At 47.8% G+C, this 24,721-nt stretch overlaps 2 protein-coding genes across 11 annotated transcripts in view; one reads left to right on the top strand and one right to left on the bottom strand.

Annotated features, from left to right (window-relative positions):
- The window catches only part of arhgef18b (Rho/Rac guanine nucleotide exchange factor 18b), a 108,624-nt gene extending 85,311 nt beyond the window's left edge, over positions 1-23,313 (top strand). For 8 of the 10 annotated variants that reach the window (XM_090236339.1, XM_090236338.1, XM_090236337.1 and 5 more), the window contains 3 exons: positions 14,331-14,673; positions 19,833-19,970; positions 20,082-23,313. In XM_090236339.1, coding sequence (XP_090092465.1) covers positions 14,331-14,673; positions 19,833-19,970; positions 20,082-20,299 — 699 coding nt within the window. In that variant the 3' untranslated portion in view covers positions 20,300-23,313. The remainder of the gene's footprint in view (positions 1-14,330; positions 14,674-19,832; positions 19,971-20,081) is intronic. The other 2 variants (XM_090236336.1, XM_090236340.1) reach the window with 1 other exon arrangement.
- Positions 12,398-13,605, bottom strand: LOC149983623 (uncharacterized). The gene has a single exon (XM_090236341.1). It carries the CDS (start codon positions 13,462-13,464, stop codon positions 12,544-12,546), a length of 921 nt encoding a protein of 306 aa, XP_090092467.1. The 5' UTR covers positions 13,465-13,605; the 3' UTR covers positions 12,398-12,543.
- Positions 23,314-24,721: the final 1,408 nt, after the last annotated feature.

Below are 24,721 nucleotides of genomic sequence, written 5' to 3'. Positions count from 1 at the left end.
TAAAGACATGTACAGGTCAGTCAGTCCGGAAAATGTAAAGAACTTTGAATGTTTCTGCGACCGCACTTGAAGAAACTATCAAGCGCTAAGATGAAACTGGTTCTCATGAGGACCGCCACAGGGAAGGAATACCCAGAGTTCCCTCTGCTGCAGAGGATGCGTTCATTAGTTAACTCCACCTCAGGTTGCAGCCCAAATAAATGCTTCACAGAGTTCAAGTAACGCACATCTCAACATCAACTGTTCAGAGGAGACTGCGTGAATCAGTCCTTCATGGTCAAATTGCTGCAAGGTAACCACTAATGAAAGGACACCAATAAGAAGAAGAGACTTGCTTGGGCCAAGAAACACGAGCAATGGACATTAGACTGGTGGAAATCTGTCCTTTGGCCTGATGAGTCCAAATTTGACATTTTTGGTTCCAACTGCCGTGTTGGAACCGAAAGGACAGATTTCCACCGGTCTAATGTCCAGTGCTCGTGTTTCTTGGCCCAAGCAAGTCTCCTTCTTGCTAAGCAAGTCTCCTTCTTGCTTTATACTAAGATTATTTCCAGACAAGGCATTTTTTCCAGCTGTGTGTAACTTTTTATTGAGGTCTTTTTTGGAAGTACATACAGTCAGGATTGCAGTAATGATGATCGTTGCTCAGCAACACTCCGTTCTTTTCATGAGCACCAAATTTAATTTGACATTATTAAGCTTGAAAAGCTGGTTAACGGGAAGTTTGAACGGCTGCTTCCTGAGAACGTCTTGTGTGAACCCAGATTCTGGTTCAGAGTTGGGGTTAAGGGTTAGGATTTAAGGTAGGGATGTCCCAGCTAGCTAGCTATCCCATCACCCACAGCAGCAGCCGGCAGGTTTGGCCCACAGGCCCTTCACAATGTTCGTTGGATAAAATGGGGGAAGTGTTACCTCTCCAGAAGGAATGCATATGTTAATTATCATTCCGCCCACTCCACTATCAGGACCATGTGCTTTTTTTGGAACACGAAAAGGCCTTGGGTCTGAACTCTGAACTCTGCAGTGAAGGCTGCTGATGCCGTTGTAAAACCACAGGTCTGAATGGGAATCGTTTCCAATGATAAAAAAAAAATAAAAAAAACATTTTTAAAGGAAAAACTTATCTAAAATACAAATATTGCCACATTCTAATAATAATAAGTTATTTAATAAGGCCATGTATGGCTTGAGAACCTGTGAAACAGTGGAGGTCAGTGCTGTTTAAGATGAGGGAGGAATCTTTTTTTTTTTTCTTCATTTAAATGAGCGTGGCCTTATTTCTATTACAGCATATTGGATGACTGTCATTCATATTCCATTCACCCAGTTTCCGTGTAACAGCGATAGGTTTAGGATACTACATGATACTCTAATTTGCCCTATATACATCATGAGGTTGCTACAACCTAGCCTACGAATGGAAGTTTGACACAGGTGCACAGGTCAATGAGACCAATTGGAGTAATCAAGGTGGGTGACACATTCGATACGGCCTAGCCTGCATCTAGCTGATCTGGGCTGTAAGCATTAGTCCAAACAGTTGTGAATCTTGTGTCCCCAATCATTGCCCTGGGGGATTGGGATCATTTTTTTTTTTTTTTTTTAGACCAAAGCTAAATGTGCCTCCTATTGGCTCTCCCAACACCACTTCCAGCAGCATCTGGTCTCCCATCCAGGAACTGACCAGGATCAACCCTGCTTAGCTTCAGAAGCAAGCCAGCAGCATCTGGTCTCCCATCCAGGGACTGACCAGGACCTACCCTGCTTAGCTTCAGAAGCAAGCCAGCAGCTTTTTTTAAATAGGTTATCTATTTACTATGAAAATTCTTCTGTTGTCCCGTTCCTCCACTGCTGTAAAGGTTACCAGTATTTCCGCATCACTGCACACTTTGCTCTGCACTCTAACGTAGAAACACCGTGCACCTGGCAACCTTGGTTAGCGCGCACTGCGCCCGGCCCGCCACAGGAGTCGCTGGTGCACGATGAGACAAGGATATCCCTACTGGCCAAACCCTCCCTAACCTGGACGACGCTAGGCCAATTGTACGTCGCCCCACGGACCGGCCGGTTACAACAGAGCCTGGGCGCGAACCCAGAGTCTCTGGTGGCACAGCGCTGCAGTACAGTGCCCTTAACCACTGTGCCACCCGGGAGGCCAGAACTGTGCCTCTTAACCCCTGACCCCCCCCCAGGCTTGGTCACGTGTCTGACGTCTCACTGTATCCTAGTCATTCAGTGTCACTGTATGATGTTTTGTAAATGGAATAATTCATTCCTTCTCACCCTTCCCACTATAACACAGTAGCTAGGTGATGTGTGATGAGCTTGCTGGCATACAAACACTGCTGTGGCATCACTCAGGTGGGTCAGAGTGCTTCACCACCTACTCCTTTGCAATGAGTCCACTCTTCTTACTATGTAAAAGGACTTAGACAATGTTTCAATCACAATATCCACTCCATTTTCAAGCCATTCATCAACTCCACATCTTTCTGCCTGTCTGTCTCTTGATCCTGCTTTTTCTATATATTTTGTTTTTTGGCATATTGACATTTATCCAGACAGTGAGGAAATTGGAGGTGGGAGAAACAGTTGGAAGGGTGGACGCTGGGATTGAAATCCTCTGCACTTCCTGGTAGCCCTCTGTGATATAATACAGCTTTCTGGCAGTGTTGTCGTGGTCTGTCAGACAGTCGGAGTGGTTTTACGGCTAACTCTGTCAAGGCCTCTGGGGTCAAGGCCTCTGGGGTCAGCCAGGGCTCTTAGTCACTTCCTCTCCTCCAGGTAATAACTTATGTTCCTCACATCAGGCCTGTAAACCTGTACTCACTCACACCAGACCTGCTATCCTCAGAGCACACATTCTGTTGTCTTGAGTATTAGGAATCCCATGTTAGTGTGCAGTGCAGTGCTCTGACCCTAGCTTACGTTGAGACTGAGAAGAGGATGATTTCTGAGGCATTTTGTGTCTTTTAAAAAAAATAAAGTTTTGTTTTCGGCTGGAGTGGAGGTGCTAGTACCACAAGCTTTTCTGTTTTCTTTTCTTAGAGCAGACAAGTTAGGCCCACCTGCTTGAACAGGAATGAACCCTGTTAGCTATTTGGGTTATGGGTTCGCAGCCCCCTTCCCAAGGCATTGTGTAAACAGGAAACAGGAAACCCACCTGTCTCAGCTGGTGATGAGTATCCAAGGAGCCTGATGATGAGAAAAAGCCACCATGTATAATTAGCCATTCGGCAGGCAACCCATCACCCTCTCATTAATAGAGCTGCTAGAGCCCAGTCAGGCCTAATTGTTTATGTGCTGTCAGTCAAGTCTTTGTGCTCCCTGTATTTACTATGTCTTTACCATGGGCACCTTGGGGAGGAAACAATGGAACGTCTGTGTGCGAGTGTTGAGAGAGGGGAGAGCGCTAGCCAGCACAGAACCCCACTGCATAACTGAGTAATCACCTCGGGGCACTTCTATCCTCCAGAGCTGAGCGGGCTGCAGCCTCAGAAGAGGCCTCAGTGTTACCTTTCACAAACAGACATGCATACCACTCGCTCCGCCTGGCCTACCCACTCCCTCAGCCTGGCCTACCCACTCCCTCAGCCTGGCCTACCCACTCCCTCAGCCTGGCCTACCCACTCCCTCAGCCTGGCCTACCCACTCCCTCAGCCTGGCCTACCCACTCGCTCAGCCTGGCCTACCCACTCCCTCAGCCTGGCCTACCCACTCCCTCAGCCTGGCCTACCCACTCCCTCAGCCTGGCCTACCCACTCCCTCAGCCTGGCCTACCCACTCCCTCAGCCTGGCCTACCCACTCCCTCAGCCTGGCCTACCCACTCCCTCAGCCTGGCCTACCCACTCCCTCAGCCTGGCCTACCCACTCCCTCAGCCTGGCCTACCCACTCCCTCAGCCTGGCCTACCCACTCCCTCAGCCTGGCCTACCCACTCGCTCAGCCTGGCCTACCCACTCCCTCAGCCTGGCCTACCCACTCCCTCAGCCTGGCCTACCCACTCCCTCAGCCTGGCCTACCCACTCCCTCAGCCTGGCCTACCCACTCCCTCAGCCTGGCCTACCCACTCCCTCAGCCTGGCCTACCCACTCCCTCAGCCTGGCCTACCCACTCCCTCAGCCTGGCCTACCCACTCCCTCAGCCTGGCCTACCCACTCCCTCAGCCTGGCCTACCCACTCCCTCAGCCTGGCCTACCCACTCCCTCAGCCTGGCCTACCCACTCGCACAGCCTGGCCTACCCACTCGCTCAGCCTGGCCTACCCACTCCCTCAGCCTGGCCTACCCACTCCCTCAGCCTGGCCTACCCACTCCCTCAGCCTGGCCTACCCACTCGCACAGCCTGGCCTACCCACTCGCTCAGCCTGACCTACCCACTCCCTCAGCCTGGCCTACCCACTCCCTCAGCCTGGCCTACCCACTCCCTCAGCCTGGCCTACCCACTCCCTCAGCCTGGCCTACCCACTCCCTCAGCCTGGCCTACCCACTCGCTCAGCCTGGCCTACCCACTCCCTCAGCCTGGCCTACCCACTCCCTCAGCCTGGCCTACCCACTCCCTCAGCCTGGCCTACCCACTCCCTCAGCCTGGCCTACCCACTCCCTCAGCTTGGCCTACCCATTCCCTCAGCCTGGCCTACCCACTCCCTCAGCCTGGCCTACCCACTCCCTCAGCCTGGCCTACCCACTCCCTCAGCCTGGCCTACCCACTCCCTCAGCTTGGCCTACCCACTCCCTCAGCCTGGCCTACCCACTCCCTCAGCCTGGCCTACCCACTCCCTCAGCCTGGCCTACCCACTCCCTCAGCCTGGCCTACCCACTCCCTCAGCCTGGCCTACCCACTCCCTCAGCCTGGCCTACCCACTCCCTCAGCCTGGCCTACCCACTCCCTCAGCCTGGCCTACCCACTCCCTCAGCCTGGCCTACCCACTCCCTCAGCTTGGCCTACCCATTCCCTCAGCCTGGCCTACCCACTCCCTCAGCCTGGCCTACCCACTCCCTCAGCCTGGCCTACCCACTCCCTCAGCCTGGCCTACCCACTCCCTCAGCTTGGCCTACCCACTCCCTCAGCCTGGCCTACCCACTCCCTCAGCCTGGCCTACCCACTCCCTCAGCCTGGCCTACCCACTCCCTCAGCCTGGCCTACCCACTCCCTCAGCCTGGCCTACCCACTCGCTCAGCCTGGCCTACCCACGCGCTCAGCCTGGCCTACCCACGCGCTCAGCCTGGCCTACCCACACGCTTAGCCTGGCCTACCCACACGCTTAGCCTGGCCTACCCACTCCCTCAGCCTGGCCTACCCACGCGCTCAGCCTGGCCTACCCACTCGCTCAGCCTGGCCTACCCACTCGCTCAGCCTGGCCTACCCACTCGCTCAGCCTGGCCTACCCACTCGCTCAGCCTGACCTACCCGCGGGCCCAGCCCCCTGGGACCCCGGCCCTCCCAGCCCCCTGGGACCCCGGCCCTCCCAGCCCCCTGGGACCCTGGCCCTCCCAGCCCCCTGGGACCCCGGCCCTCCCAGCCCCCTGGGACCCCTGCCCCCTGGGACCCCGGCCCTCCCAGCCCCCTGGGACCCCTGCCCCCTGGGACCCCGACCCTCCCTGCCCCCTGGGACCCCGACCCTCCCTGCCCCCTGGGACCCCGACCCTCCCTGCCCCCTGGGACCCCGACCCTCCCAGCCCTCTGGGACCCCGACCCTCCCAGCCTTCTGGGACCCAAACCCTCCCAGCCCTCTGGGACCCAGGCCCTCCCTAGCATCCCATCTCCTTCTCCACACTCCTCAATCATTCTGGAGCTGGACTGTCTGTCACTGCACAGGGTGTCAGATATATGCCAGCAGGACAATAAACTGATGTGGTTTCTTGACTTAATACACTTTTTTTTGGAGATCGACCTCCTACACTTTGCTGCTTCACTCAACTTTCTTCGAAGGTGGTTATTAGTGTGACAATGCAGACAGTTTTTAGAGTTTTATTTTTGTTGCTTTGGGATTGTGTTGTAAAAGCCAAAATGCCTGCTCAGCAGAAAGAGCAGCATGTGTTTCTGATTGCTCTTCAACGGATTGTGTTTCCTTTAATGGTACAGCGGCTCTCTGCTGAGTTAAGACGCTGCTGTCGCACGGCGCCGGGTGCCGGGCTGGCCCTTTAGAAGCATGGTTCAAAGATACCTCAACACTCATTTAAACATAACAAGCAGTGCTCTCTCTCTCTCTCTCTCGCTGCCGTGCACTGCAAACCGCGGCTGCCGTGCACAAACATAAAATTCCAAAGCAAGAGGGTTCCAATTTACATGGCAAACCAAGTTCGCTCAAAGCCATAGAACAGAGATCATCAAACTATTATATTATGTTGTTACCATGGGTTCCATGACAACAGTATTCTCTTATGTTGTTACCATAGGTTCCATGACAACAGTATTCTCTTATGTTGTTACCATAGGTTCCATGACAACAGTATTCTCTTATGTTGTTACCATAGGTTCCATGACAACAGTATTCTCTTATGTTGTTACCATAGGTTCCATGACAACAGTATTCTCTTTTATGTTGTTACCATAGGTTCCATGACAACAGTATTCTCTTTTATGTTGTTACCATAGGTTCCATGACAACAGTATTCTCTTTTATGTTGTTACCATAGGTTCCATGACAACAGTATTCTCTTTTATGTTGTTACCATAGGTTCCATGACAACAGTATTCTCTTTTATGTTGTTACCATAGGTTCCATGACAACAGTATTCTCTTTTATGTTGTTACCATAGGTTCCATGACAACAGTATTCTCTTATGTTGTTACCATAGGTTCCATGACAACAGTATTCTCTTTTATGTTGTTACCATGGGTTCCATGACAACAGTATTCTCTTTTATGTTGTTACCATAGGTTCCATGACAACAGTATTCTCTTTTATGTTGTTACCATAGGTTCCATGACAACAGTATTCTCTTATGTTGTTACCATAGGTTCCATGACAACAGTATTCTCTTATGTTGTTACCATAGGTTCCATGACAACAGTATTCTCTTTTATGTTGTTACCATGGGTTCCATGACAACAGTATTCTCTTTTATGTTGTTACCATAGGTTCCATGACAACAGTATTCTCTTTTATGTTGTTACCATGGGTTCCATGACAACAGTATTCTCTTTTATGTTGTTACCATAGGTTCCATGACAACCTCAATCTAAAGCGATGTAATTGTCCTGCACATTTTTGGTGTCCAACTGAAACTGAAATATCTATATCTTGAGTTGAACTTGTTGAAACTACTTGCACATGTGACTCAAAATGGCTTCTCATCCTCCACTTTTATGTTATTAATTGTGTGTATGCACAGTGCATTCGGAAAGTAGTCGCACCCCTTGACTTTTCACCCCCAAAAAATTACTTTACAGCCTTATTCTAAAATGTATTTCATTTTTTCTCATCAATCGACACACAATACCCCATAATGACATCCCAATACTCCATAATGACATCCCAATACCCCATAATGACATCCCAATACCCCATAATGACATCCCAATACTCCATAATGACATCCCAATACTCCATAATGACATCTCAATACCCCATAATGACATCTCAATACCCCATAATGACATCCCAATACCCCATATTGACATCCCAATACTCCATAATGACATCTCAATACCCCATAATGACATCCCAATACCCCATATTGACATCCCAATACTCCATAATGACATCCCAATACTCCATAATGACATCCCAATACTCCATAATGACATCTCAATACTCCATAATGACATCCCAATACCCCATAATGACATCTCAATACCCCATAATGACATCTCAATACCCCATAATGACATCCCAATACTCCATAATGACATCCCAATACTCCATAATGACATCCCAATACCCCATAATGACATCCCAATACCCCATAATGACATCCCAATACCCCATAATGACATCCCAATACCCCATAATGACATCCCAATACTCCATAATGACATCTCAATACCCCATAATGACATCCCAATACCCCATATTGACATCCCAATACCCCATAATGACATCCCAATACCCCATATTGACATCCCAATACTCCATAATGACATCTCAATACCCCATAATGACATCTCAATACCCCATAATGACATCTCAATACCCCATAATGACATCCCAATACTCCATAATGACATCCCAATACTCCATAATGACATCCCAATACCCCATAATGACATCCCAATACCCCATAATGACATCCCAATACCCCATAATGACATCCCAATACCCCATAATGACATCCCAATACTCCATAATGACATCTCAATACCCCATAATGACATCCCAATACCCCATAATGACATCCCAATACCCCATAATGACATCCCAATACCCCATAATGACATCTCAATACTCCATAATGACATCTCAATACCCCATAATGACATCCCAATACCCCATAATGACATCCCAATACCCCATAATGACATCCCAATACCCCATAATGACATCCCAATACCCCATAATGACATCTCAATACCCCATAATGACATCTCAATACCCCATAATGACATCTCAATACCCCATAATGACATCCCAATACCCCATAATGACATCTCAATACCCCATAATCACATCCCAATACCCCATAATGACATCTCAATACCCCATAATCACATCCCAATACCCCATAATGACATCTCAATACCCCATAATGACATCCCAATACCCCATAATGACATCTCAATACCCCATAATGACATCCCAATACCCCATAATGACATCTCAATACCCCATAATCACATCCCAATACCCCATAATGACATCCCAATACCCCATAATGACATCCCAATACCCCATAATGACATCCCAATAACCCATAATGACATCCCAATACCCCATAATGACATCCAAATACCCCATAATGACATCTCAATACCCCATAATGACATCTCAATACCCCATAATGACATCTCAATACCCCATAATGACATCACAATATCAAATCAAATCAAATCAAATTTATTTATATAGCCCTTCGTACATCAGCTGATATCTCAAAGTGCTGTACATAAACCCAGCCTAAAACCCCAAACAGCAAGCAATGCAGGTGTAGAAGCACAGTGGCTAGGAAAAACTCCCTAGAAAGGCCAAAACCTAGGAAGAAACCTAGAGAGGAACCAGGCTATGTGGGGTGGCCAGTCCTCTTCTGGCTGTGCCGGGTGGAGATTATAACAGAACATGGCCAAGATGTTCAAATGTTCATAAATGACCAGCATGGTCGAATAATAATAAGGCAGAACAGTTGAAACTGGAGCAGCAGCACAGCCAGGTGGACTGGGGACAGCAAGGAGTCATCATGTCAGGTAGTCCTGGGGCATGGTCCTAGGGCTCAGGTCCTCCGAGAGAGAGAAAGAGAGAAGGAGAGAATTAGAGAACGCACACTTAGATTCACACAGGACACCGAATAGGACAGGAGAAGTACTCCAGATATAACAAACTGACCCTAGCCCCCCGACACATAAACTACTGCAGCATAAATACTGGAGGCTGAGACAGGAGGGGTCAGGAGACACTGTGGCCCCATCCGAGGACACCCCCGGACAGGGCCAAACAGGAAGGATATAACCCCACCCACTTTGCCAAAGCACAGCCCCCACAACACTAGAGGGATATCTTCAACCACCAACTTACCATCCTGAGACAAGGCTGAGTATAGCCCACAAAGACCTCCGCCACGGCACAACCCAAAGGGGGGGGGGGGGCGCCAACCCAGACAGGATGACCACATCAGTGACTCAGCCCACTCAGGTGACGCACCCCCTCCAGGGACGGCATGAGAGAGCCCCAGTAAAGCCAGTGACTCAGCCCCTGAATAGGGTTAGAGGCAGAGAATCCCAGTGGAAAGAGGGGAACCGGCCAGGCAGAGACAGCAAGGGCGGTTCGTTGCTCCAGAGCCTTTCCGTTCACCCTCCCACTCCTGGGCCAGTTTCTGATTTTTGCAATGTTACGTAGATGGAAAAAAGCTGTCCTTGAAATGGTCTTGATATGTTCTTCAAAAGAGAGATCAGGGTCCAGAGTAACGCCGAGGTCCTTCACAGTTTTATTTGAGACGACTGTACAACCATTAAGATTAATTGTCAGATTCAACAGAAGATCTCTTTGTTTCTTGGGACCTAGAACAAGCATCTCTGTTTTGTCCGAGTTTAAAAGTAGAAAGTTTGCAGCCATCCACTTCCTTATGTCTGAAACACATTCTTCTAGCAAGGGCAATTTTGGGGCTTCACCATGTTTAATTGAAATGTACAGCTGTGTGTCATCCGCATAGCAGTGAAAGTTAACATTATGTTTTCGAATGACATCCCCAAGAGGTAAAATATATAGTGAAAACAATAGTGGTCCTAAAACGGAACCTTGAGGAACACCGAAATTTACAGTTGATTTGTCAGAGGACAAACCATTCACAGAGACAAACTGATATCTTTCCGACAGATAAGATCTAAACCAGGCCAGAACTTGTCCGTGTAGACCAATTTGGGTTTCCAATCTCTCCAAAAGAATGTGGTGATCGATGGTATCAAAAGCAGCACTAAGGTCTAGGAGCACGAGGACAGATGCAGAGCCTCGGTCCGATGCCATTAAAATGTCATTTACCACCTTCACAAGTGCCGTCTCAGTGCTATGATGGGGTCTAAAACCAGACTGAAGCATTTCGTATACATTGTTTGTCTTCAGGAAGGCAGTGAGTTGTTGCGCAACAGCCTTTTCTAAAATTTTTGAGAGGAATGGAAGATTCGATATAGGCCGATAGTTTTTTATATTTTCTGGGTCAAGGTTTGGCTTTTTCAAGAGAGGCTTTATTACTGCCACTTTTAGTGAGTTTGGTACACATCCGGTGGATAGAGAGCCGTTTATTATGTTCAACATAGGAGGGCCAAGCACAGGAAGCAGCTCTTTCAGTAGTTTAGTTGGAATAGGGTCCAGTATGCAGCTTGAAGGTTTAGAGGCCATGATTATTTTCATCATTGTGTCAAGAGATATAGTACTAAAACACTTGAGTGTCTCTCTTGATCCTAGGTCCTGGCAGAGTTGTGCAGACTCAGGACAACTGAGCTTTGAAGGAATACGCAGATTTAAGGAGGAGTCCGTAATTTGCTTTCTAATAATCATAATCTTTTCCTCAAAGAAGTTCATGAATTTATCACTGCTAAAGTGAAAGTCATCCTCTCTTGGGGAATGCTGCTTTTTAGTTAGCTTTGCGACAGTATCAAAAAGGAATTTCGGATTGTTCTTATTTTCCTCAATTAAGTTAGAAAAATAGGATGATCGAGCAGCAGTAAGGGCTCTTCGGTACTGCACAGTACTGTCTTTCCAAGCTAGTCGGAAGACTTCCAGTTTGGTGTGGCGCCATTTCCGTTCCAATTTTCTGGAAGCTTGCTTCAGAGCTCGGGTATTTTCTGTGTACCAGGGAGCTAGTTTCTTATGAGAAATGTTTTTAGTTTTTAGGGGTGCAACTGCATCTAGGGTATTGCGCAAGGTTAAGTTGAGTTCCTCAGTTAAGTGGTTAACTGATTTTTGTCCTCTGGCGTCCTTGGGTAGACAGAGGGAATCTGGAAGGACATCAAGGAATCTTTGTGTTGTCTGTGAATTTATAGCACGACTTTTGATGATCCTTGGTTGGGGTCTGAGCAGATTATTTGTTGCAATTGCAAACGTAATAAAATGGTGGTCCGATAGTCCAGGATTATGAGGAAAAACATTAAGATCCACAACATTTATTCCATGGGACAAAACTAGGTCCAGCGTATGACCGTGACAGTGAGTGGGTCCAGAGACATGTTGGACAAAACCCACTGAGTCGATGATGGCTCCGAAAGCCTTTTGGAGTGGGTCTGTGGACTTTTCCATGTGAATATTAAAGTCACCAAAGATTAGAATATTATCCGCTATGACTACAAGGTCCGATAGGAATTCAGGGAACTCAGTGAGGAACGCTGTATATGGCCCAGGAGGCCTGTAAACAGTAGCTATAAAAAGTGATTGAGTAGGCTGCATAGATTTCATGACTAGAAGCTCAAAAGACGAAAACGTCATTTTTTTTTTTGTAAATTGAAATTTGCTATCGTAAATGTTAGCAACACCTCCGCCTTTGCGGGATGCACGGGGGATATGGTCACTAGTGTAGCCAGGAGGTGAGGCCTCATTTAACACAGTAAATTCATCAGGCTTAAGCCATGTTTCAGTCAGGCCAATCACATCAAGATTATGATCAGTGATTAGTTCATTGACTATAATTGCCTTTGAAGTAAGGGATCTAACATTAAGTAGCCCTATTTTGAGATGTGAGGTATCATGATCTCTTTCAATAATGACAGGAATGGAGGTGGTCTTTATCCTAGTGAGATTGCTAAGGCGAACACCGCCATGTTTAGTTTTGCCCAACCCAGGTCGAGGCACAGACACGGTCTCAATGGTGATAGCTGAGCTGACTACACTGACTGTGCTAGTGGCAGACTCCACTATGCTGGCAGGCTGGCTAACAGCCTGCTGCCTGGCCTGCACCCTATTTCATTGTGGAGCTAGAGGAGTTAGAGCCCTATCTATGTTGGTAGATAAAATGAGAGCACCCCTCCAGCTAGGATGGAGTCCGTCACTCCTCAGCAGGTCAGGCTTGGTCCTGTTTGTGGGTGAGTCCCAGAAAGAGGGCCAATTATCTACAAATTCTATCTTTTGGGAGGGGCAGAAAACAGTTTTCAACCAGCGATTGAGTTGTGAGACTCTGCTGTAGAGCTCATCACTCCCCCTAACTGGGAGGGGGCCAGAGACAATTACTCGATGCCGACACATCTTTCTAGCTGATTTACACGCAGAAGCTATGTTGCGCTTGGTGATCTCTGACTGTTTCATCCTAACATCGTTGGTGCCGACGTGGATAACAATATCTCTATACTCTCTACACTCGCCAGTTTTAGCTTTAGCCAGCACCATCTTCAGATTAGCCTTAACGTCGGTAGCCCTGCCCCCTGGTAAACAGTGTATGATCGCTGGATGATTCGTTTTAAATCTAATACTACGGGTAATGGAGTTGCCAATGAGTAGGGTGTTCAATTTGTCAGAGCTAATGGTGGGAAGCTTCGGCGTCTCAGACCCCGTAACGGGAGGAGTAGAGACCAGAGAAGACTCGGCCTCTGACTCCGACCCGCTGCTTAATGGGGAAAACCGGTTGAAAGTTTCTGTCGGCTGAATGAGCGACACCGGTTGAGCGTTCCTACAGCATTTCCTTCCAGAAACAGTGAGAAAGTTGTCCGGCTGCGGGGACTGTGCCAGGGGATTTATACTACTATCTGTACTTACTGGTGGCACAGACGCGGTCTCATCCTTTCCTACACTGAAATTACCCTTGCCTAGCGATTGCGTCTGAAGCTGGGCTTGTAGCACAGCTATCCTCGCCGTAAGGCGAGTACAGCGACTGCAATTAGAAGGCATCATGTTAATGTTACTACTTAGCTTCGGCTGTTGGAGGTCCTGACGAACCGTGTCCAGATAAAGCGTCCGGAGTGAAAAAGTTGAGTAGGAAAAAACAAAAATATAAACGGTAATTAAAAAGTAAAAACCGTAAATTTGTCAGGTAGCAAAACAGGTTGGCAACAAAACGCACAGCAACTCAAAAACAAGTCTGCAAGTCGTGACCGGAAATGACATCTCAATACCCCATAATGACATCACAATACCCCATAATTACATCACAATACATCATAATGACAAAGCAAAAACAGGTTTTTAGACATTTTTGCACATTTACACAAGTATTCAGACCTTTTACTCAGTACTTTGTTGAAGAGCCTTTTGGCAGCGATTTACAGCCTCCAGTCTTCTTGGGTATGACGCTACAAGCTTGGCACACCTGTATTTGGGGAGTTTCTCCCATTCTTCTCTGCTGATCCTCTCAAGCTCTGTCAGGTTGGATGGGGAGCGTCGCTGCACAGCTATTTTCAGGTCTCTACAGAGATGTTAGATCGGGTTTAAGTCCGGGCTCTGGCTGCAGAGATGGTTGTTCCTCTGAAAGGACTCTAGAGCGCTGTCAGAGTGACCATCGGGTTCCTGGGCACCTCCCTGACCACGCCCCTTCTCCCCCGATCGCTCAGTTTCCCGGGCGGCCAGCTCTAGGAAGTGTCTTGGCGGTTCCAAACTTCTTCCATTTAAGAATGATGGAGGCCACTGTGTTCCTGGGAACCTTCAATGCTGCAGACATTTTTTTGGTACCCTTCCCCAGATCTGTGCCTCGACACAATTCCTTCGACCTCATGGCTTGGTCTTTGCTGAATGAATGAATGCTCTCTCTTTCCCCCTCCCAGGTGATGCCCTTCTCTGGCAGTCTAAATGGGGATCTCCTTCTGGGCGTGGGCAGTAGCTGCAGCGTCGGCTCAGACCTCTCCCTCCCCCAGAAGGCCCTGGTTCGTTCTAGCCCTTCTGTGGCGCCCGCAGACTACCTGGAGCGTCCTGAGGTTCTGGCTCGGGGTCAGAGCGCCAACGCCACGGCGCTGCCGGTGAAGAAGGAGGTGCCCCTCCACCTGTGCAGCACCACCAACCAGCAGCACAAGCAGGTGGGTGTCCAGCAGCAGATCCCCACCAAGCTGGCAGCCCTGAGCTCAAAGAGTTCGAAGAGTGCCAAGGCCACCCACCGCACCGACAGCACAGGTAAGACCAGCCACAACACATCACCACCCTACAGTAGGATAGCAGGTCACTCCCTACTGTTGATCTATGATGTAATGATGATGATCTAATGTTGATCTATGATGTAATGATGATGATCTAATGTTGAATCCAAGATGGCGCCGCAGTCGGACTTCTGTTTTTGTCTTGTCCCGTCCCGTGTATATATCGTTTTCTTCGTATATATTTTTAAGTTCAATTTCCATCTATGGACTGAACATACTCTCCTGCAACCCTCCTCGCCCAATGTGGTACGGATCTGCAACCCCCACCAGAAGCTAGCCAGCTAACTAGCTAGTAGTCAGTTAGCCACTACCTAGCAGTCAGTTAGCCACTACCTAGCAGTCAGTTAGCCACTACCTAGCGGTCAGTTAGCCACTACCTAGCGGTCAGTTAGCCACTACCTAGCGGTCATCACCGTTGAACATCAGCCAGTCTGCACAGCGCGATATCAACCCAGAGCATATCGGACTGCCTTGTCTCTACCACATCTCCGGATTCCTACCGCAAGCTCTGAACCTTCACACCTGATCATCGCAGATAGCTAGCTGCTAGGAGTGGCTAATCCTGGCTAACGTTTCTGTCCCGACGCAAGCAACAGTTAGCCTGGAGCTAGCCTCGAGCTAGACCCATCTCCAGGCTAGCCGAAGAGGTCCATCAGCCAATTCTTGGGCTACAATACCTCTTTTGCCAATTGGCCTGGACTGCCGACACGGAGACCCGCCGATCCATCACGACCGGTCTGCCGACGTAACCGTCCGAGGTGGTTTCAACAGGCTCTTCTGTTGCGACGTCCCCAGAGGCTCATCTGCTAGCCCCGGCCCGCTAGCTGTCTGAATCGTCGTGTCTCCAGCTCGCCTAGAATAGTAGCGATTACTGAATTGGTTCCCTGACTCATATATTGCTACTCACTGGACCCAATGATCACTCGGCTACACACGCCTCTCCCTTATGTCAATATGCCTTGTCTATTGCTGTTTTGGTTAGTGATTGTCTTATTTCACTGTAGAGCCTCCAGCCCTGCCCAATATGCCTTATGCCCTTTTGTTCCACCCCCCACACATGCGGTGATCTCACCTGGCTTAACTGGTGCCTCTAGAGACAAAACCTCCCTCATCGTCACTCAGTGCCTAGATTTACCTCCACTGGACTCACTTCCTACCACACCCTTGTCTGTACATTATGCCTTGAATATATTTTTCCGCACCCAGAGATCTGCTCCTTTTACTCTGTTCCCGAACACACTAGACGACCAGTTCTTATAGCCTTTACCCGTACTCTTATCATACTCCTCCTCTGTTCCTCTGGTGATGTAGAGGTTAACCCAGGCCCTTGCTTGACATCATGGGAAAATCAAAAGAAATCAGCCAAGACCTCAGGAAAAAAAAAATGTGTATACCTCCACAAGTCTGGTTCATCCTTGGGAGAAATTTCCAAACGCCTGAAGGTACCACAGTCATCTGTACAAACAATAGTACCCAAGTATAAACACCATGGGAGCACGCAGCCGTCATACTGCTCAGGAAGGAGACGCGTTCTGTCTCCATGAGATGAACATACTTTGGTGCGATAAGTGCAAATCAATCCCAGAACAACAGCAGGACCTTGTGAAGATGCTGGAGAAAACGGGTATAAAAGTATCTATATCCACAGTAAAATGAGTCCTATATCGACAACCTGAAAGGCCGCTCAACAAGGAAGAAGCCACTGCTCCAAACCTGCCATAAAAATGCCAGACTACGGATTGCATCTGCACATGGGGACAAAGATCGTAATTTTTGGAGAAATGTCCTCTGGTCTGATGAAACAAAAATAGAACTGTTTGGCCATAATGACCATGATGTTTGGAGGAAAAATGGGGAGGCTTGCAAGTCGAAGAACACCATCCCAACCGTGAAGCACGGGGGTGGCAGCATCATGTTGTGGGGGTGCTTTTCTGCAGGAGGGACTGGTGCACTTCACAAAATAGATGGCATCATGGGGAAGGAAAATTATGTAGATATATTGAAGCAACATCTCAAGACATCAGTCAGGAAGTTAAAGCTTGGTCGCAAATGGGCATCCCAAATGGACAATGACCCCAAGCATACTTCCAAAGTTGTGGCAAAATGGCTTAAGGACAACAAAGTGGAGTGGCCATCACAAAGCCCTGACCTCAATCCTATATTTGTGGGCAGAACTGAAAAAGCATGTGCAAGCAAGGAGGCCTACAAATCTGACTCAGTTACACCAGCTTTGTCAGGAGGAATGGGCCAAAATTCACTCAACTTATTGTGGGAAGCTTGTGGAAGGCTACCCAAAACATTTGACCCAAGTTAAACAATTTAAAGGCAATGCTACCAAATACTAATTGAGTGTATGTAAACTTCTGACATTTCACATAATTAAAATAAAGTGGTGATCCTAACTGACCTAAGATGGGGAAGTTTTACTAGGATTAAATGTCAGGAGTTGTGAAAAACTGAGTTTAAATGTATTTGGCTAAGGTGTATGTAAACTTCCGACTTCAACTGTTTGTGTCTGGTTAGACTGTAAACTCTCCTTCCAGACTCACAGTAAGCATCTCCAATCCAAAATGAAATCTAGAATCGGCTTCCTATTTTGCAACAAAGCGTCCTTCACTCATGCTGCCAAACATACCCTTGTAAAACTGACCATCCTACCGATCCTTGACTTCGGCGATGTCATTTACAAAATAGCCTCCAACACTCTCCTCAGCAAACTGGATGTAGTCTATCACAGTGCCATCCATTTTGTCACCAAAGCCCCATATACTACCCACCACTGCGACCTGTATGCTCTCGTTGGCTGGCCCTCGCTACATGTTCGCCGCCAGACCCACTGGCTCCAGGTCATCTATAAGGTAAAGCCCCGCCTTATCTCAGCTCACTGGTCACCATAGCAACACCCACCCGTAGCACACGCTCCAGCAGGTATATTTCACTGGTCATCCCCAAAGCCAACACTTCCTTCGGCCGCCTTTCCTTCCAGTTCTCTGCTGCCAATGACTGGAACGAATTGCAAAAATCACTGAGCTTGGAGACTTATATCTCCCTCTCTAACTTTAAGCCTCAGCTGTCAGAGTTGCTCACAGATCACTGTATCTGTACACAGCCAATATGTAAATAGCACACCCAACTACCTCATCCCCATATTGTTATTTATCTTCTTGCTCTTTTGCACCCCAGTATCTCTACTTGCACATCATCATCTGCACATCTATCACTCCAGTGTTAATGCTAAATTGTAATTATTTCACCTCTATGGCCAATTTATTGTCTTACCTCTCTACTCTTCTACATTTGCACACACTACATAGATTTTTCTTTTGTGTTTTTGACTGTGTTTGTTTATGTGTAACTCTGTTGTTTTTGTCGCACTGCTTTGCTTTATCTTGGCCAGGTTGCAAATGAGAACTTATTCTCAACTGGGCCTACCTGGTTAAATAAAGATGTTCTCAACTGGGCCTACCTGGTTAAATAAAGGTGAAATAAATAAAAAAAAAAGTATTTTCTTTGTTGAGCTCAGGAAATGTAAATAAAATTAAACGGTAGCCACACCCTGCACTAGTAAAGGCTGACTATGTAGGTTAAAGGCTGACTGTGTAGGTTAAAGGCTGACTGTGTAGGTTAAAGGCTGACTATGTAGGTTAAAGGCTGACTATGTAGGTTAAAGGCTGACTATGTAGGTTAAAGGCTGACTATGTAGGTTAAAGGCTGACTATGTAGGTTAAAGGCTGACTATGTAGGTTAAAGGCTGACTATGTAGGATAAAGGCTGACTATGTAGGATAAAGGCTGACTATGTAGGTTAAAGGCTGACTATGTAGGTTAAAGGCTGACTATGTAGGTTAAAGGCTGACTATGTAGGATAAAGGCTGACTATGTAGGTTAAAGGCTGACTATGTAGGTTAAAGGCTGACTATGTAGGTTAAAGGCTGACTATGTAGGTTAAAGGCTGACTATGCAGGTGAAAGTCTGCCTCTCAAACACACGTGACCTCTCTCCTGAAGCATCCTAAGCAGACACACCACTGTGAGGCTAGTTACTTCAGGATCAGGTGGGACTTTCTGCTACGTGAGAAGACCGTACAAATCGAAGCCTGCCTGGTGCCTCTGGTCGAACAGTGTGATACCTACACCCTGGCTTCTGAAAACACGTCTCTGGCCTTACTGATCTTAATGGTGCTCCATCATGATCACATTAGCTGCTGTGAACTAGCCAATACCACAGTAATTGGAATGGAATGGAATGTAATGGGACTGTCCTCTGTTCTCTCCCCTCTCTCTCTGTCTTTGTTCTCTCCCCCCCTCTCTCTCCCCCTCCCCCCCTCTCTCTCCCCCTCCCCCCCTCTCTCTCCCCCTCCCCCCCTCTCTCTCCCCCTCCCCCCCTCTCTCTCCCCCTCCCCCCTCTCTCTCCCCCCCTCACTCTCCCCCTCCCCCTCTCTCTCTCCCCCTCTCTCTCTCCCCCTCTCTCTCTCCCCCTCTCTCTCTCCCCCTCTCTCTCTCCCCCTCTCTCTCTCCCCCTCTCTCTCTCCCCCTCCCTCCCTCTCTCTCCCCCCCTCTCTCTCTCTCCCCCCTCTCTCTCTCCCCTTCCCCCCTCTCTCTCTCTCCCCCTCTCTCTCTCCCCCTCTCTCTCCCCCTCTCTCTCTCCCCCTCTCTCTCTCCCCCTCTCTCTCTCCCCCTCTCTCTCTCTCCCTCCCCCTCTCTCTCTGTTCTCCCCCCTCTCTCTGTCTCCCCCCTCTCTCTGTCTCCCCCCTCTCTCTCTCCCTCCCCCCTCTCTCTCTCTGTCCCCCCCTCTCTCTCTCTGTCCCCCCCTCTCTCTCTCTGTCCCCCCCTCTCTCTCTCTGTCCCCCCCTCTCTCTCTCTGTCCCCCCCTCTCTCTCTCTGTCCCCCCCTCTCTCTCTCTCTGTCCCCCCCTCTCTCGCTCTCTCTCTCTCTCTCTCTCTCTCGCTCTCTCTCTCTCTGTTCTCTCTCTCTCTCCCCCCTCTCTCTCTCCCCCTCTCTCTCTCTCCCTCCCCCCCTCTCTCTCTCTGTCCCCCCCTCTCTCTCTGTATCTGTTCTCTCTCTCTTACCCTCTCGCTGTTGCGCTCTTTTTCTACCAACCCCCTCATCTCTGCCCCCCCCCCCCCCCCCTCTCCCAGCCTCTCTGGATATGAAGCAAATGCTGCCTATGAAGTTGTCAGCCAAAGAGGACGGCACTCTGAAAGCCAAGCGCTCCATCAGCCCTAACCAGCAGCTTCCTCACACCCTAGTCCACTCCCAGTCCATGCACTTGACAGGTAACACACACACTCTCGCTCTCTCTCACTCTCACACACTCACGCACACACCACTACTCCTATCTAAAACCAAATGGCTGAGTGCTATCTCTCTGGCTCTCTTCCCCGCAGTTTCATCGAGCCTTCCAGACAGGGGGCCAGAGAACCAGCCCGCCGGCCTACAGAAGCCCCCCAGCCAGGCCTCCAACCCCCTGCACATTCACACCCAGCCCCAGGCTCCTAACCCCCTCCATACCCAGAGCCCTAACCCCCCTCCAGCACAGGCCCCTGTCCACAGCCACAGCCTGCCCCCGCCATGCAGGATCCCTGAGGATGTAATCTTCTTCTGAGCCCCCCGTCCCCCCCCCCACGGCAGTCAAGGACCAAAGGGAGGCCTGTGATGTCACATCTCTAGAAACCGTTCAGATCTGGGACGCAACACGTTTCCTTTAAAAAAAAAATGTCATTTAAAACATTTAAAAAAGATAACTCTGTTCATTCTTAGAAGAATCTATATAATCACGTCTCCCTAAAACTAATTCCAATAATTGTTTTGAATCATTTGTTTTATTGAACCGCCGATTGTTGAATATGAAGAAAGACGACTATGATTAATATGAAGGTTTATTTTAAACATGAAGGGGTCACGTGACGTTCTGGACAAATCCAGAAAGGAGAGGGGGGAGCGAGATTGGAGAGCGAGATTGGAGAGCGAGATTGGAGAGCGAGATTGGAGAGCGAGATTGGAGAGCGAGATTGGAGAGCGAGATTGGAGAGCGAGATTGGAGAGCGAGATTGGAGAGCGAGATTGGAGAGCGAGATTGGAGAGCGAGATTGGAGAGCGAGATTGGAGAGCGAGATTGGAGAGCGAGATTGGAGAGCGAGATTGGAGAGCGAGATTGGAGAGCGAGTTTGGAGAGCGAGTTTGGAGAGCGAGTTTGGAGAGCGAGTTTGGAGAGCGAGTTTGGAGAGCGAGTTTGGAGAGCGAGATTGGAGAGCGAGATTGGAGAGCGAGATTGGAGAGCGAGATTGGAGAGCGAGATTGGAGCGAGATTGGAGAGAGATTGGGGAGAGATTGGGGAGAGATTGGGGAGCGAGGGGAGGAGAGGGATTGGGTAGAGAGAGGAGAGGGATTGGGTAGAGAGAGGAGAGGGATTGGGTAGAGAGAGGAGGAGAGGGATTGGGGAGAGAGAGGAGGAGAGGGATTGGGTAGAGAGAGGAGGAGATGGATTGGGTAGAGAGAGGAGGAGAGGGATTGGGGAGAGAGAGGAGGAGAGGGATTGGGGAGAGAGAGGAGGAGAGGGATTGGGTAGAGAGAGGAGGAGAGGGATTGGGTAGAGAGAGGAGGAGAGGGATTGGGTAGAGAGAGGAGGAGAGGGATTGGGTAGAGAGAGGAGGAGAGGGATTGGGTAGAGAGAGGAGGAGAGGGATTGGGTAGAGAGAGGAGGAGAGTCTCCTGACATAATGTACACCTTTTGGAAGCAGTGGAGCCACAGGAAGCGTCAGACTGATGGCATCGCTCAATGTCCTGTGTGTTGTTTTATTTTGCACAGTCCAAATACTCCTTTTACAGGCCGACGTGACGTTACTGTGATGCTTTGGACTTTGGGTGGACCCATCAATTAAGTTGTAACTATGAAGGGTTAATTTTATTTCAGTGTTGTTTTTTTTTCTTCCCTTAATCATGTGTTTCTCGAAAAGACTGAACAGTTGTTGTAATTGATATTGGCTCCTTTTGTTGAGGATGTCTTGGTTCGGTCCACTGTTGGGACAGACGGGCTTATTTAAAATAACATTTTATTTTCTATTTTAATCTCACTGTAAACAGAATGTTTGATTTGATTTGAGAGAATTGACTTTAAATACCGCTAGCCATAGACGAGTTATCTTATTTAGAACGTCATCATTATAATTCATACCAGATTTTGAATCGACGGCTTTTTTTAAACGCTTCCATTGTAATTGTATACAACGCGTGTAAATACAACCAACCTTGTTGTGTAGCGAAGATGATTTGAACATGAAGCCATTCTGTATAACCAACAATGACTTAGGGATGCTGTGACACTGGTTTAGACGTCTCCCTAGCACTGCCTGGGTCCCAGGGCGAGGGCCACTCTCATGGCATCCCCTTCCTAATTTATGTCTAGGCACACGGACCATTTCATACATAATGACAATATGGAAGGGGGGGGGGTGTCACAGAATGGTTAGATAAGCAGTAGTGCGGACACTGAAGGATTTCAAAGCTTGATTATACTGTAAAGCTGTTAAACCATTTTAAGTCATGTTTAAACAAGCCAGTATCTTACAAATGTAAGATGTATCATTCAGTTTTTATTGATTAAGTTTGGTGTGATTTTGCATTAGCAGCAGGTCCTGAATCACAACGTGGTTTCCACACATGTCCTTCAGCCTGGTCATTAGTCTGAAGAAGGCAGTGGGCCTCATGCAGGAGTGTCTCGTTTTCCCCTGTTTCTTTACTAAACTAACTATTTAGTTACCTCTGTGTCTGTATAGCTGGGCGCGTGTGTGTGTGTGTGTGTGTGTGTGGTGAAATACATGTCTCTAATAGGGGAAGGCAAAGCATTCCCTGACAGGTTGAGTGGTACGTGATCATTTTGATCACTTGTTAGCCGGACCTTTCGGAACAAGTCTTGTTCAAGTGCATTCTGTTTTGGACCCTGTGTTTCTGATATACAGGTAACTGCCGAAACAAAGGACATCTTGAGTAAATGAGGGATACTAAGTACACTATATATACAAAAGTATGTCAAAATAGTTGGATTTTCGTCAATTTTAGCCACACCCATGCTGACGGATGTATAAAAAAAAATTGCACACTGCCATGCAATCTCCATAGACAAACATTGTCAGTAGAATGCCCTTACTGAAAACCTCTGACTTTCAACGTGACACCCGCCATAGGATGCCACCTTTCCAACAAGTCAGTTTGTCAAGTTTATGAGCTGCCCCAGTCAACTGTAAGTGCTGTTATTGTGAAGTGGAAACGTCTAGGAGCAACAACGGCTCAGCCGCGAAGTGGTAGGCCACACAGTCTCACAGAACAGGACCTCTTTATTTGGGCAGGTACCTGTATATTCTCTGCATGGACAGCCATTGAGTATACATGAGGGTGGTGATGGATAGTCCTGGTGCTCTGAGTTAGCAACATGTAAAGCTATTGGACCACCGGCCTAATTCTGATTCCGGTGACATTTCATAACTCCACAAGAAAAGAATAAGCTATAATTCAGTTTTGTGGTACAGATGTTTTATCTCTTAACCTGTGTTTTTTTGGAAACGATGAAGGCAAAGTTGGCTCTTATTTTATACTAAATAAAAATATAAACGCAACATGTAACATTTTCGTCGATTTTACTGAGTTACAGTTCAAATAAGGAAATCAGTACATTGAAATACCATTTTCACATGGATTTCACATGACTGGGCAGGAGTGCAACCATGGGTGGGTGCCAGGCCCAGCCAATCAGAATGAGTTTTTACGACAAAAGGGCTTTATAACAGACAGAAATACTCCTTTCAACAGCTGTCCGGGTGGCTGGTCTCTGATGATCCCGCAGGTGAAGAAGCCAGATGTGGAGGTCCTGGGCTGGTGTGATTACACGTGGTCTGTGGATGTGAGGCCAATTGGACGTACTGACAAATTCTCTAAAATGATGTTGGAGGCTTATGGTAGAGAAATGAACATTTAATTATCTGGCAACAGCTTTGGCGGACATTCCTGCAGTCAGCATGCCAATTGCACGCTCCCTCAAAACTTGAGACATCTGTGGCATTGTGTTGTGACAAACCGCACATTTTAGTGTCCTTTTTATTGTCCCCCAGCACAAGGTGCACCTGTGTAATGATCATGCCGTTTGAATCAGCTTCCTGACATGTCACACCAGTCCGGTGGATGGATTGTCTAGGCTAAGGAGAAGGGCTCACAAACTGGGACATAAACACATTTGAGCACAACATTTGAGAGAAATAAGCTTTTTGTGCGTAATGGAACAATTCTGGCATCTTTTATTTCAGCTCATGAAACATCGGACCAACACTTTACATGTTGCATGTTATATTTTTGTTCTGTAAAGAACTGGTACTCTAATCATTGTTTTGCCGTTATATCACCGACGTTGTGTAGCAGTAGTTGGCGACTCATTTATTTTACATTTCATTTCACCTGGTTCACCAAAGACATTTTCATATTTGACCTAATGCTTTATGGTGTCTTATTGAAACTGATATGAAAATGTTATTTTTTTGGAGATGACGCGAAGATTCATCTGAGGTCCATGTTTTTAAAGATGTGATGTCACTGGTCTGAGAGATGATTCATCTGAGGTCCATGTTTTTAAAGATGTCACCATTTCTAAAGTCTTACATTTCCTCTAGCTCTACTGGAATCTGAGTTTGAGTCTTACTCGAACAAGAGAGCCGTGTGTGTGTGTGTGTGTGTGTGTGTGTGTGTGAGAGCGAGAGAAAGAATACCCCCGTCAATGTTATCAATATTGCCTAACTGAAAGGTTTCTAGAAGTTGTTTTACTTCCTTGCTTGTGTGTTTCTACAGATACAAGTATGATGATCCGTAATTCATAAAGAACCAAGATCATGTTGTGTACTGCCAATTACCACGAGTCACTTTGGATAGTAGCATACTTGAAGGGGAAATGAATGTCCTTAATAATAATGCTTAGTAATGTGAGGTTGGTTCTAACTTTTATCTATCGCTTTCCGTCTTTATTTAGTCTTTTTTGTAGCAGCAC

This window comes from Oncorhynchus mykiss, chromosome 5, assembly GCF_057628025.1.
Source record: "Oncorhynchus mykiss isolate SJ-2025 chromosome 5, ASM5762802v1, whole genome shotgun sequence".
NCBI lineage: Eukaryota > Metazoa > Chordata > Actinopteri > Salmoniformes > Salmonidae > Oncorhynchus > Oncorhynchus mykiss.
The sequence above is the reverse complement of the archived record's forward strand: the minus strand, read 5'-3'. Positions and strand labels throughout refer to the sequence as shown.